General features: G+C 40.7%; 1 protein-coding gene across 1 annotated transcript in view; it reads right to left on the bottom strand.

Moving 5' to 3' along the window:
- Nucleotides 1–15192, bottom strand: part of TENM2 (teneurin transmembrane protein 2) — a 376176-nt gene that overhangs the window by 108138 nt on the left and 252846 nt on the right. Inside the window, 2 exon segments of the mRNA XM_020992339.2 lie at nucleotides 11021–11206; nucleotides 12885–13085. Of these exon segments, the coding sequence (XP_020847998.2) occupies nucleotides 11021–11206; nucleotides 12885–13085 (387 nt within the window).

Genomic DNA, 15192 nt, shown 5'->3' with positions numbered 1-15192 from the left:
TTTTCTCATCTCCCATAGCTCCCTAGGTTAGTTATTGCAAAGACAGAACTATTCTCCCAAATAGGAGGTCAGAATTTTTCATTTTACTCTTGGCTGAGATGTGTCCTGAAATGGAACTGCCCCTGGACTTAGAGAAAAAGAGGGAGGATGCTAAAGAGGGAGAAAGAGAAATCTGACAAAGGGGCTGTTAATCAGGGATGGTATTAAACAGAGATGGTTTTTGCCCAGTGGGCTCTTTTTCGGTCTCTTGGGTGTTATTTTTTTTTCTTTCTGTCTCCCAATGTCAATTATTCCCTCTTTTCATCCTTCTTCCAGTTATCTGGAAGGGCAAATTAGACCAGAAATGACTTTCCTTCCTTGGTGTCATGTGACAGCCAAAATACCCACCCAGGATGTTAATGAATTAGGCCTTGCAGCACAACAATAAACCACAGGAGGAGGCTGACAAACACTTAAAGGAAAGCAAGATCTAGATATCTGGGATATAGAATAACTTTAAAGATGTACTGTTTCCCTAGTGCCCAGAATGCACTCTCAAAATCCTTGCCCTTTTAAATCCTTTGTTTTCTCCAAAACTCTGCCAAAGCTCCATAAGCACCATATTCTACAGGAAGCCATCCCTGCCTCTTCATCCTCCCCAACTACGAGACCTCTTCCCATTTACCTTGCATTTATTTTGTATATGTTACTTATACTTATTTACATATATATGTTGTTGCCCCAGGGAGACCGGAAAGCCCCTGAGGGCAGGGATATTTTTGTTTTTGTCTTTCTATCTATCTCTAGAGCCTAGCACAATTCTTGGCACATAGTAAGAGCTTAATAAATGCTTGTTAATCGATTGAGTGATCGATGGGGCTGGGCCTTAATAAAGTTACACTGGCAGGTAACCTTTATCTGGGATACGATATGCCAGTCTCTGAGAATCAAAAAGTAGGGATATCTATATGGATAGAACAGTACTTTCCTTTAATGATTATTTTTTAAAATATATATGTATTTTAAAAACATATACTTTACTTAAAACTAGAGATGGCTTTTTAATATATAAAAAGATTAGTGAAATACATAATTTTCTGTAATTCAATCCAGTCTAATCATCCTGAGAATGCTTATGAAGAAGGCCTTAAATCTCTCCTAGTAGCTCTTTTGCATGGTATCTTACTTCACTGTATATAAAAATTGAGATTTGGATGACTGCTGATGAAGCGGCCTGACAATGGACTGGAAAAGACTGTGCATAGAAACTGAGGTTACAACGGCATGAGGAGGCAAGTAATAAGCTCCTGATATTGACTGGCAGTTTTTCAAAATGATGGTTCTGAATTTACAGAAGGCAGTAAACTCGGAGCCTTTTAATATGTACTGTGTAATGGAATACAATAAGGGAAGCGGATTTGTGCAGGATTTAGACACATTAGGCAGAAAACATTGCTGAAAAAATGCAGAATCTGTCTCTTATTGGAACATCTGGGATGCACTGCGTGGCTCCAGATACTCCACAAGACAGAGGCAAAGAATCCCCAGATGTTAAACATAGGTCATGCTCCATAGAACCAACTGTCTAGAGTGTAGTAGAAATAAAAGTAATTTTAGAGTTTATTGGGCTGACTTGGGGCAGAGTCAGTAATAACCCAAATCTTGTATTATATATATGATCTTCTCCATCAATCCTGAGTTGGGATTTTTCTTGGATCACCCCTTGAACATGAAGTACCCAGTGGGGATGTGGGCTGGCAACCTATGGAGCCATAAGTAATAATAAAGAAGATGACAAAAGGGAAATAGCCTTTTGGTAGCCACCGCCACCAAGCATGCTGAGATAGATTCTGGCTAAAGCCCCAAACTTCTACATTACTATGCCCACAACATAATTAACATCTATTAGCTTATCCTAATAGTTGCTTCTACCTGGGCTAATACAGTAAGAATACAACTTCAGCTGTGAGAGAGATGGCAACCTATGTTTCTGTGTCAGAACCAGGTTCATAAATATAATTAGGAAGCAAAAAGCCAGCCAGGTTTGAGGCGGCTAAACATAGTAAAGAAGGTCTGGTTCTCAGAAATGGAAAACTGTTAGGCTATCTGTAAGCACTGAGCTTCTAGCAGTATGACAGAAGGGAGGCAGTTAGTTATATGCAGAAAACAAGTCAAAAAAATTAAACAAACAAACAAAAAACCAATAAGTCAGGTCAGAAACATTTCCATGTGATTCAGCTTAGATACCACCTACATGAAGTCTTTCCTCATCCTCCAGCTCCTGGTTTCTTTATCTTACCTCCAAATTACCCTGCATTTAATCAGTCAAAAAGCATTTATTAAGCATCTACTACATGCCAGGCACTGTGTTAAGTGTTGGGGATACAAAGAAAGACAAAATACAGTCTCTGCTTTCAGGGAGCTCACAGCCTAATGGGTGAGACAATATGAAAACAACTCTGTACAAGCAAGACATATACAAAATGAATTGGAGATAATTGACAGAGAGAAGGCATTAGCCTTTTCCCTAGTAGAGCTGGAGCTAAAGGAAGCCAGGAGGCAAAGGTAAGGAGGGAGAGCGTTCCAGGCGTGAGGAGATGGATTATCTTGTGCAAGGAATACAGCAAGCAGCCCAAAGTCACTGAGTGGCTGGCGAGGAAGGCACACGAAGACAGGAAAGGTTAGGAGAGGGCCAGCTTGTGAAGGGCTTTGAATGACAAACACAGGACTTTACATTTGATCCTAGAGGAAGTGATTTTTAAAAACAATTTATTTTGTATATATGTATATGCTGTGTCTTGTTCCCAATAGGGTCCTAACTGCTAAAATAGTACCTGGTATGTAGTCAGTGCTTAAATCCTTGATTGACTGAGTGACAGCTTCTAATTCAAGCAAGGATCTCCTGTCATCTCAGCCTATATTTTCTGTATTGACTATTTAACACAATTTAGATCTGTAGGAAAGGAGGTGAAAAGGGGTATGCTCTAATTTAAGAAAACCTACAAAAGAGAACTTCAAACTTGGTTCTAACTTGGTTCAGAAATGGTTATTCACCCTGCAAAATAATTCTTCATGTAACAAAAGGGCTTGCTGGGGCAACCTTTAAATAAATAAGAACTTCTCTCTTCTACTTAAATGTCTGTTTACAATTCAGTAACTACTTGAGGAAGACACTGCTGTGGCAAGTAATTTTTTTGTTTTGGCTTTTTGGTGAGACAATAGGGGTTAAATGACTTGCCCAGGGTCACACAGCTAGTAAGTGTCAAGTGTCTGAGGCCAGATTTGAACTCAGGTCCTCCTGATTCCAAGGCCAGTGCTCCCTCCACTGCACCATCTAGTTGCCCCTGGCCAATGATTCTTAAAGGTAAAGCAGCAAGATTTGCACCCACAGAGCATCTTTGAAATTATAAAGTCAAGTCTGTGGGGAAATAAGATCTGATTAGCAAAAAATGATTTTAAATGCAACTTCTCAGACGCGCATAGCTAGCATGTAAAATCAATTACGCTTCTTCCGAATATTCTCTCTGAGTGCTTAAGAAGCCAGGTAATTCCAAGATTTGAAGATTCTACCATCCTCACCTCACTACACACCTAGGATGTCTTACTCGATGTAGTTGCCGGACATCTAACTGTTCTTGAGGCTTTGCTATTGAGAAATCATTAACAGAAGTCCAGCTTTTCACTTGTTCCAACATAGTCCTAACAGCAATGCAGTGGTTTGAGGCTCTAAGAGCCTCTTAATTGGCTGGGATGGTGTTGGGAACACCCCAATCACAGCTCACCTTATTCTGGTCCCCTAAGTCTCAGATCTGCGGCTCTACAGTCAACCCAATCAAGGTATGTGTTCTGCCTCTTTCCTCACCCTTTCTTGGTGAGGGCTTGTGATGTGTCCAGAAATCAATATATAACTCAGACATCCCATGGACAGGAAAAGTCATGTTCAAATCATCGAATCACTAAATCTTAGACCTGAAGGAGCCTTTGGAGGAAAGCCAATTCAACCCCTCATCATGAGAACCCCCTTCCCAGGATCCCAGTGAGGTGGCTAGGTGACCAGCTGACAAACCCTTCTATTCAAAGGGGGCTCACGAATCACAAAGCTAGCAGCCTTTATTCTCCTCTAGTCTTGGGCAGCTTTGATTGTTAGAGAGTTTATTATCCTTCTACAAATTGCCTTCTTTGTAACTTCTACTCATTGGGTCTTAGTTTTCAGATTGGATTAGGAAATTTTGCAGAGCTAGACCAGCTGTGGTCCACAGCTTAGGGGAACATTCTGCACAGGTATGGAACAAGTTTTGGCTGTATGTTACAAACAAAAAAAAAGTCTAATGGGAGGAAAAACACCTTGGCACACTGCCAACACTCTTCTTTCTACTCTCTCTCCCATCTTCATACCTTCTCCCCCCATGTCTGGAGGGCATTGCCTCCTCACTTCCACCTCTTAAAAGCTCTGGTTTCTTTCAAAGCTTGGCCCAAACACCACCTCCTACATGAAGCCTTCCATTCCTGGTCCGCCGCCCCCCCAGCTGAGTACAAAATCATACAAAAATGATTTTATGCTTGTTTTGTTCATACTTAAATGAGTAAGGCTGTCTCCTCTGACAGACTATCACCTTCTTAAAGGCAGGGACTATTTTATTTAATTGTTTCTTTGGATCCTCAGCATTTACTGCTGTGCCCTGCACATAAGAGATCCTTAATAAATAATTGCTCACTTGATTAATTAAATCAAGACCATAATCTCAAAAAAAAGTCATTTTAAAAGGGTCTCATTCGAAAGAGTAGAAGGCCTCTATGATAAAAGGGCATAAAGTTTTTGCTTTAAAATTAAAAAAATGTATCCTATTCATTTGATGGCTTAAAGTTTCAGTTGCTGCTGAGTCCCATTAGGGCAGGTCTGGAAGAAGCAGATACATCATAATTGTTAAACTGGAGATTTTGCTTCTTTCTCTGGCTTTTGATACTAGAGACAACTCTACCCATGATATCTGCCCAACTTGCTCTATTTGGCAAGGTCATCAAGGCCTGAATATTCAAAGACAGCAGCTACGGTGGGGAAAAAAAGCCTCTAACATTCAGAAATGGAACTGGCATGAGATGAAATAACAGCTGTACTCAGCCTGTGGTTAGTTAATTTTTACAGTAGCTTTTTCTGAACCAGTTCCCCGAAGCCCCCAAGACTTCTCCCTCTTGGACTGTGACACTGTCTACTCCTGATTACAATCACTTAATCAGCTCATCAGATTGTCGCACGGCTGGTTTTACCTTGGGTAAAAGATTAATTTTCCTTATTAACAGCATAGGAATCTATTTCCCTCCCTAACCAATTAAAGGTGAAAAACTGAAGGGCTCCAGTGTGGTGGAGAGAAAACTGTTATGATGCATAGCATATGAGCTGGTCACTCAGCCCTACCCTTTCTCAGCAATAAAATCTGTATGGCCCTGCCTGCAGTTGGGACCTCACAGCTGAGGCAGAGGTTGGGAAAATGATCACATAAATTAAGAACTATTCAGACAGCTAACAGTTTATTCAGTGCAAAAGTATCTTGTCTTGTACATGTCTGAGTGTGTGTGTGTGAGAGTGAGTGTGTGTGAGTGAGTGAGTGTGTGTGTGTGTGTGTGTGTGTGTGTGTGTGTATGTTTGCTAGGATGAATTTTCAAGAGCAACTGTCTGAATGAATGGTCCCACAATCTCTGGATAATTGCAATACTCTTCACATCACATTTTAGCTTCAGTGAGCACATGCAGTCAAGGTGAAAGTTGGTTCATACCTTTTGTTTTGCTCTACTACTCTCTCTTGAAAACAGTGTTGAATGCTAAACTCTGGCACTTATTATAGCTGCTTCACTGTAATAAACCGCACAGTTGTCTTAGAGTTTAATATGGTTCACAGTGATTGTGACTTAATAAAAAAAAATCAACCATATTCTTCCTTTCACTACCTGGTGTGTTACAGCCCTTGGTTTTGCTTTTCAGGTTAAACTAATCCCTACAAAGGGGAGAATTATGAGAGACAATCTACCTCTGAGATTCACTGTGAAGAATAAAATACTCTTCTGTTTCAGTAAAAAACAAATAGTATCCTAAAGGTATTTGGGGATCCCATTTGATTTGGATTCCAGGAATATTTTGTGGAAATGTGATGCTGGTAATCTTGAATGTGTTTTCAATTTTTTTTTTTGTTAAAAAGAAGTAATGGAAGAAACAAAACTTTGTATGAATTTAGGAGTATAAATTAGCTGTCATAACCTCCACGTAACTGTTACAGTGAATGTTTAATGTACACAAGAACCTCTACTAACCATGGAGCAATATATTAATTTGGTATAAAATTATAGGACTACATGAACACACACTTCAAATAACTAAAAGTAAGAGAACTCGAAATTCAAACAATTCTGAAGTTTTACTCCCACGTGCAATTTAAGAATGATGAAAAAAAGGTGGGAATGATCAGTTTTGGAAGGGCTATGAGAAGACAGACACGCTAAGAGAGTGTTGATGGAGCCATGGAGTGGTCCAGTCATTCTGGATTTCAACTTGGAATTATGTATGGGAAAAGACTAAACCTGTTATAGCCTTTGATCCAGCAATCTGACTAATGGGCATACAACCCAAGGAAGTCAAAGATAGCAACAAATATCCTAGATACATATAATATTCATAGTAGAACTCTTTGAGCTTCCAAACAAGAGTATGCAGGAAAGAATTAAAGACAAAGTAGTTGCCCACTGATTGGGAGAACAGCTGAAAAAAACAACTATGGCATATGAATATGAAATATTACTATGCATTAAGAAATGACAAGTATGAGGAATTCAGAAAAACATGGGAGGATTTTATGAACTGATACAGAGCAAAATAAGTAGGATTAAGAGAATACCATGCACAATTACTACAGCAATGTAAATGAAGAGACTGAAAGGAAGAACTGTGAGTAATGGAAAAAACAATGAAGGTTCTGGAGAAACAATAACAATATACCTCCTCCCTCACAGCAGAAAGGTGAAAGACCATTAGGGTAGAATATTGTATACATTGTTATATAAGATTTCTGTATGAAACATTTTTACTTAATTCTTTTTCTTTGTTAACAGGGATGGTTCAAACTAGAATTAGATGGGTGAGAAATGATGATTATAACAGTTATAATAGAACAGAAAGTATCAATAAAATATTTTTTAAAATGAAAATTATAGGACTTACATATTGACCAAATGTACAAATAAGTTGCTTCATCTACCTGCCCCAATATTGTGAGCCTAGCCCTTTTTAGGACAGAGATGTCATTTTGTGACCTTAAAACCTGACTATTTTTTTATTTCATATTTTTTATTTCTGATACACACTTGTAAAATAGAGGCAAGTCACATGTGTTGCTGTCCACTGTATAGATGTCTACCTGCAATTCCCTGAAGAGGGATAGAACTCTACAAATCTCTGCGGAAAAAAACCAAACAAACAACCACCTTTCACAAGACAAACTCAAATACCAGACAATAACCCACCTACTTTTTTGCCCTATCTCCAATCCTCAAATGAATTTGTTATATGGTAAATGACATTTTGGTTCTATTTGTTTTCAATGTTCAAAATATAGTATTTGGACTGTGATATAGCAAAGGACTCAACACCCACCCTCCCCTTTATAACCTGGTGTCTCAGAGGGGGAAGTCTGGCTCTGTGCCTATAAATTGTGGCCTTTATTTAAAATGAATTTACAGGACTTCATCCTTAAGCAAAACAGTTCCAGGGCTAAAGGTTTCAGATTAAAAAGCAATTATGCTGGTATGAACTTCACTTCTGCTCTAAAATGGTAAATCTCACTAGCCAGTGTCTTATGTTTTGCTCTTTAGACAGTCCCTCATGGACTACCCAGATACATGTTCGCAGAAGATATTCATCTCATAAAAGAGCAGAATCCAAATTCCTTAGTATTCATTGCCTCGTTGAGAAAGATCTTGGTAGCTCACACTGAATATATTCACAGATCCCTGAGAAATCACAGTTTTGAACCAAAGACCTTCTTGGGAGGGGTTGGTGCCCTCTTTGTTCTGGGGCCTGACCTAACTGGTAATTCTCTGCATTTTCCTTATGTCTCTCTAAGCATCGTTAGAGATGCTGGTGCATGGAAAAGTGAAATCCAAAGCTAACACCTAGCCTATAAGGAACCCCTCAATCATCTTCTGCAGAATGAATGCACCTTTTCCCTGTGGTGACACAGAATCACAGAATGGAAGACACCTCGGAAACCACCTATGTAGGCTAACTCACACCTGAACAGGAACACCTTCAACACCATACATGACAAATGATCCCGTAATCTCTCTTGGAAGATCTTTGGGGACAGAGAACCTATTATCTCCCAAGGCAGTCCATTATACTTCTGGACAACTTTGTCTGTTAGGAAACCTTTTCTTTCATGAAGCCTAAATTTTAAAAATCTCTCCTTCCTTGCCTGTTCACTTTCACTACAAACTACCTTAAAAGTTTCCATCTTCTCATTTTGCCCTTAAAGGGCCCCCTCCCCCCACACCCAAATACACATACTCCGCCATTCCTTGTCCTACTACACATCACCCTTCCTCTTTCTCCTGGCCTCCAAGCCAGACTTTATTCTTTTTTCCTACATATTATCTTAAAGCAAGCATACAACATGCCAAACTGGGTTCCTTTCCAACTCTCTAACAAGAAACTTTTGAGACACAGCTCTTTGGGGCCTGCCTGGTCCTCATATTCACATAGGCTGCTTTTCTGTGCAATATTTCCAGAAGTTCTTCCCTACCCAAACATGTTATAATTTGAGGCATGGTGGTATAGCAGACAGCACTCTGAACTTTGAAACTGGAAAGCTCAAATCCTGCCTCTTCCCCTTCCTAGCTGTGTGATCCTGAGAAACCTCAGATTGCTCACCTACAAAAGGTGGATAAGAATGGCACCTATTTCAGAATTATTGTGAGAAGCAAATGACAGAATGTAGATAAAGAGCTTTGTGATTCTTGAAGCGCTATATAAATGTGTAAGTTATTATTATAACTACTCATACTATTACTATCTCATTCTTCTGATCTTTTCTGATGGTGTTCAGATAGAAGCAGTCTTGTGACAAGGAATTTTCCTGCTATTAGTCTTTTACGTTTAATGTTCTGTGGACTATTATTACAAAGGTGGATAACTGCTTTGTGTAATTGAATCTAAGTACTGGGTTATAAGCTCATCTTCTGTCAGATCATTGAAAGCATTCTCAGAACAACTCTAGTAGCAGATAGGATGATGGAGATCATCATCATTATTATTATTGTTATTGTTATTAATATTATTAGACATGGCGTGATTTTCCATAGGGAGCCTAGCCCATTGAAAGCAAGAATGAGGTAAAGGGGGAATTAGATTCTGTGAGTTAAGGAAAAACAGGTTTTTCTCTCTGCATTTAGCTAGAAAAGACTTTTAGGGGCAAGGTTTTGATTTAAATCATGTAGTGGGAGGAAAATGAGGCACAAAAACTTCAAAGGGAAATGCCCCTGAGGATTTGAAGCTATTTTTAAGAACTGATTTTAAAAAAAAAGAATATTAAGCACTTGTTGGTAATTGAGCTGTGCATAATCCCTTGAAAGGCTCATGAATCCCCAAGACTTGACAGGGAGCTGAACATTAAAGCAATTCCAAGGGCAGCAAGATCTTAAGTGTCATTGAGAAATGGAAAGAACCATTCACTGCCAACAGACTGTCCCATTAGGGTCCCAAATGCCACAGCCATGACCCCGATTTGCATGCTGCCTCTCTGTTGGCCAATCCGATTGTGTCACTTTGGGTGAATGTAATGAGCAGTCTTCATTTCTGGCCACCCTGTCAAATGAACAGCATGGGAAACTGAGCCTCACTTTCTGAGTTCCCTCCCCCATCTTTTCTTTCGGTCTCTCTCTCTCTCTCTCTCTCTCTCTCTCTCTCTCTCTCTCTCTCTCTCTCTCTTGGATAATTATTGGGCCTCGAGTGAGTAGAGCACCTTCCTCACAGTTACAGGTTTAACGTCAACACGATCACACAAGTCAGTGACCTACATGCAATTTCCCCAGTTTTCCATTCTGTGGACAGCTAAAAGATGGAGGAAAGGGGTGGTTTTATAAAAGGAATAAATTTAAAAAACAGAAGATAAAAATTCTCTTTTGGCTTAAGTTTTTCTGGATTTAAACTTGGCCATGGAGGTTCTCCTAATCAATAAGCATTTTCTCCTATCTCCACAATACGTAGAATAGTTATTAACTGTAAGAAAAACAAAAGTGAAAATGAAAACCATTCAAGCAAACAAACTTGAAAAATGAGTTTTCTCTTTTAAAAAAAAGAACGAAAGAAAGCAAGCTTTTAAAAAGCATCCCAGGCTAGTAACATTCCAGAGAGAGGCTGCTTGAGTCAGTGGGGACCATGTGAGGAAATACAGGGGGGTGGCATATTAATCTGCTGTGCCGGTGGTCAGACCCCCCCCTGTGACTGATGAGACACACAAATGCTACAAGCCAAGGGCTGTTCAGGGAGCTATTTCAATAGCCCCAGGAGCCCCGCTCTCATCTAATCTGACCTCAAGTGTGTTAGTGGGTGGATAGTGATGCACGGTGTCAGGCAAGCAGTAAGCCATCCATCCAGGAATTTTATCTTTTTTTTTTTTTTAGCTATAACAAAAAAGGTGTCACCTGAATACCAATGTGCCTTGACGAGCATGGAACCCCTCAGCTCGGACCATTTCCCATGCATGTGCATTTCTCTCTTCCTGTGCATAGGACCACTGATTAGCTCTCTTATTTAGGTCCATTTCCCGCCAACACTGTACAACCTGGATTTTAGTGAAGAAAGGGAAATTGTTGCAAACTGGGGACGCTGTGACTCCCCACCCTCCCCCTTTGGAGATTTGGAGAGGCAGCGCAGATGTCTGGGAGCACTTGTGTCCCTGAAGGAACAGCCCATCGCAGTGCACAACAGTCACTACATTTCTACAATTTATGAAAATAAAGCAATATGTGCCTGTTTCGGTGCCTGCCGTTTGCCTACCAATGGTGCAGTGTTCCCCATTCCAGCCCTCTCGGCATTCACATTTCCCATCTTTACAGGTCCCATGCTCAGTGCAGCGAGGGTGGCACACGCGTTGGTCACAAGCCACCCCTGTCCATCCCTCTTCACAGCGACACGTTCCCCCGATGCAGACGCCGTGAGTGCCACAGTCTACTGAGCACACTTCTGGAAGAAAAACAATGATTACAGCTCAACACTATGGCTGGGGAAACCCTCTACTGGTGGCTGTACCAAAAAAGTGGCCAGGACCACAAGAGCAGCTCCCGATGAGGAGCTGGAAACCATGCAGGCTTCTGAAACTGGTCTCCCTGCTCAATGGGCCTTTTTCTTTTTCTCCTTTCTTTCTTTCTTTCTTTCTTTCTTTCTTTCTTTCTTTCTTTCTTTCTTTCTTTCTTTCTTTCTTTCTTTCTTTCTTTCTCTCTCTCTCTCTCTCCTCTCTCTCTCTCTCTCTCTCTCTCTCTCTCTCTCTCTCTCTCTCTCTCTTTTTCTTTCTTTCTTCCTTTCACTCATTCACAGCTGGCTGAGACGGCTAGTTGCTCCCCATCTGCCAGAGGCGGAAGCTAGTTAATGCTGGGATGGAGGCACCCAGTAGAGAGGGCACAGTGTGGCTTCCCTTTATTGCTGGAAACTGGGACTATCCCCACTCAAGTTCTTGGATTTGGCCAATCTGACCACAGATCTCACAGGTAGATCTGTCACACCGATAGCATGTCTCCACGGTTACACCAAGAATGCCAGCCACCCTGCTCTGCACCATCAGTGGTATTAACAATCATACGCTGCATTTACATAGCATCTTTCTCAGAGGAGCTCAAAGGCTTTTGTGGTTGAAAAGGAGACAGACAGACAGATATTCACTCCGTACCTTTCCAGACCTCTCACTCTAGGACAAGCACTTTTCCAAACATTCATCCTTACAGCAGCCCAGTGAGGGAGGCAGGGATCATGATTCCTATGGAGGGAAGCCCTAGACCAGAAAAGTTAAGTGACTGGATTGAAGTCACACAGCGAGGCGGTGGCAGAGTAGGGACCAGGGCCCAGGTTACCTGCCTCCCAGACCAATGCTTTCTCCACTAGACTTGAAAAGCTTCAGAGCTGAAACTCAAGTGAAGTGGGATTGAGAAGACACCCGGAGACAGCACATTTTAAATTGGCTTTTTTTTTCCCCCTCTTGGAATGAAATATTCATTTCTTTCCAGTTCTAGGCAAAGCTTCACAAACATTCCTATCATGATTGCCATGGCAATCTGACAGCTATCTCACCACCCAGATACAGGGGGCGGAGCGATGCTCACTTGCCTGGATAGTCACTGTCAGTGTGAACATAACCATTCTTGGGATGGTTGGAACTGGTTTGAACTGTTGAACTACAAACATACTTTTAATTTTAGGAAAATAAAGTGTATTGTGCAACTTCATTATTTTCCTGTCACTGCAGTACTGCAGAGCTTCATAACATGTACATACGGCCCCCTCAGGGAGCCTCTTTCTGTTTTAGAGGATGCTCTGTTCAGTTTGTCTGGGGCAGAATTGCTCTACTTTCTTTCTGAGTCCCTTTAGGGAGTGTACATAAGAAACCCTATAATGCACATGGCGGTACACTTCAGGGCATCATATCAATTTGCAGTTATGGAATGAACAAAGCACAAAAACAGAGAATTCCTGTGGAAAACACAAAGCCTGTTCCCCAAGCAACAGCAGCAAGGACATCACTGCGTACTTCATAAAAGTTCCCTTGACTTCCAAGCTGAAGGCGAGTTTAGCTTATCAGCCACCTGGGCTTATGGAAGGAAGACAAGGTGGGGATATTAGGGGGAAAATAAGAGAAAACCTCTTGGCTTACCAACAGAACAGTCGGGACCCATCCAGTTGGGATCACAGCTGCAAAGTCCAGTGTCACTGAGGTATGTGCCATGCCCACTGCACTGATCTGGGCACTGGGCTCTTGGAAGCTCACAGTTTATCCCTCCCCAGCCAGGGCCACAGATGCATGCTCCATTCACGCAGACTCCATGGGTGGAGCAGGTTGGATCTAAGCAATCAACTAAAAAAAAAAAAAAGACGGAAGAAAAATGCATTATATATCCAAGTGATGTACAGCGTTGTGCCTGCTTTACAACAAATGGACCAGCGTTCCTCAAAGTCCCACACAGTTGCGAGAAAGCCTAGTAGACCAGGAAGTACTTGTAGTATCTTAGAACACTTGTGAGGAGTAAAGTACATTCAGTCTGCCAAGACTTTTTAAAAATATCAACCTTAGAGATGACAAGAGAGAAACTGGGAAGGTCAGGAATGATGTTACACAAAAGCTTATCAGGAAATCTTTGGGACTCAGTGATTACAAACATTAGGAACCCAAATAAGGTACATCAGAGCCCTCCAGGGAACACAAATAATATTGGCAATGTCTGTACTGACTGGATCAACCAAAACACAGTTTGCTCTCGATAATCTTTACTAATGGAAAGGAACGTTGGAGGATATAGTTCTAAAGTCATTAGTATTTGCCTCCAGAATACAAAACACAATTAAAAAAATTCTACACATATAATTTTCACCTTCCTAAGTAAGCCCTTCTTAGAGTGATATTAAAATGAGTTTTCATTCTCTGAACATACCCTGATAGTAGCTACTAAAGGGGATATATGGCAATGAAGGCGTCAGTCTGAGAAAAAACATTTTTGGGGTATAGTCTCAAGTGCATAATCTACATACAGATAGCCTAGCTGACCATTTGACTAATTATGTTTTTATTTATTTTGGCCAAAGTAGTTCCTTCAAAGGAATCAATAATCAATTATAGGATTTAGAGCCAAGACCCCAAAGGTAGCACGCAGCAGAGCCAAGATTCAGATCCCAGTTCACAGCTTTCAACTACAGGGCTCCTTCCCCTTTACCATTCAGATTCAATAATCAAAGTGACTAGAGGAACAAGACCAATTGTTTTGTGTTCTGGTTATTACAGTTTTTCTAAGAACCAAACGGGAAACACGGTTCGGTCACTGTTCCAGCAAACCCAGTCCTAGACAAGTAAATGGAAGAAGAGAATGCAACTTCTTGACTCCATAAAGTATGATTTCTGTGCAGGGGGGATGATCTCAAAGCTTGGATATTTCATTTAATTCTCTGGAAAATATTCTCTTTAGAGGGAAAACAGCCCTACTCTGTAATACTGGTAATAAAAATGTGGCACATTGGAGAGGAGAATTCTAAAAGCGACAAGATTTGAATATAGAATAACCCTCCAGAGATGTCAGATTTCACTTTGTGGACCAAAGGGGTGTAGTTTCCACAATTACTCAAATTCCCTAGCTCACGAAACATTTGGCACTGGGGAACTTCTGACCTGAAGAATTTAGACTAACTAGAAATCGCTCTTCCATGGGGCTTAGAGATTGAGCCCACAAAGGACTCTCTCCTCTGTGTCTGAAAGAAGCTCTTTCTAGGTTATAATGTTTCTCAGGGACTTGGAGGAGACTCTCTACCCCCAACTCTTCATTTTCTTCTTATTACTGGCATTCCTCTTAGCATCATCCAAAAGGCCTAACATGTAAAAATCAGGTCCTGAGTTGAAAACCTAAGGAGCAATGTAGGAATTGTTGGCACCGTCTATGACTCACCAAAATCTAGGAATTAATTCTTGAAGGTCAGTTTTCTTATGTGAATAAGTTCTCGTTAGATGGATGAGAACGATTATACTCACTGATTTGGTTAGAACCCCATTGATATTCACTTAATTATTTGGGCAATATGATTGCAATTACTATTGGGGAAGTGAATCCTTTCCAGTACCTGAAGACTAAATTTCATCTTAACATCCTCAAGCTCAAATTAGACATCGACTGATTTTGAGGTGAGACTGAAAGGCTCAGGTACTTTCTCATCTTTTTTTCATTTGGGCAATTTTTACCGGGCACATGAGCTGTTTTCTATGTCTGCCACCTCTTCGTAAGCATTCAATACATACTTGCTGAAAGACTGATGTGAAGCTATTCAAATTGAAAATTGAATTTAAAAATCTCAGAGGTGGAAAGATTTCTTTGATAAAACAAAGAATGGATAAAATTCAAGACTTGTAAGATATCAGTTGGTTCGTCCAGACTTAATACAGGGGGCCTACTGGAAAAAAATACTGGATTTAGAGCATGGAA

This window comes from Phascolarctos cinereus, unplaced genomic scaffold (assembly GCF_003287225.1).
Source record: "Phascolarctos cinereus isolate Bilbo 61053 unplaced genomic scaffold, phaCin_HiC Scaffold_2;HRSCAF=192, whole genome shotgun sequence".
In the NCBI taxonomy this organism is placed as follows: Eukaryota; Metazoa; Chordata; class Mammalia; order Diprotodontia; family Phascolarctidae; genus Phascolarctos; species Phascolarctos cinereus.
This window is presented reverse-complemented; position numbering and strand designations above follow the sequence as displayed.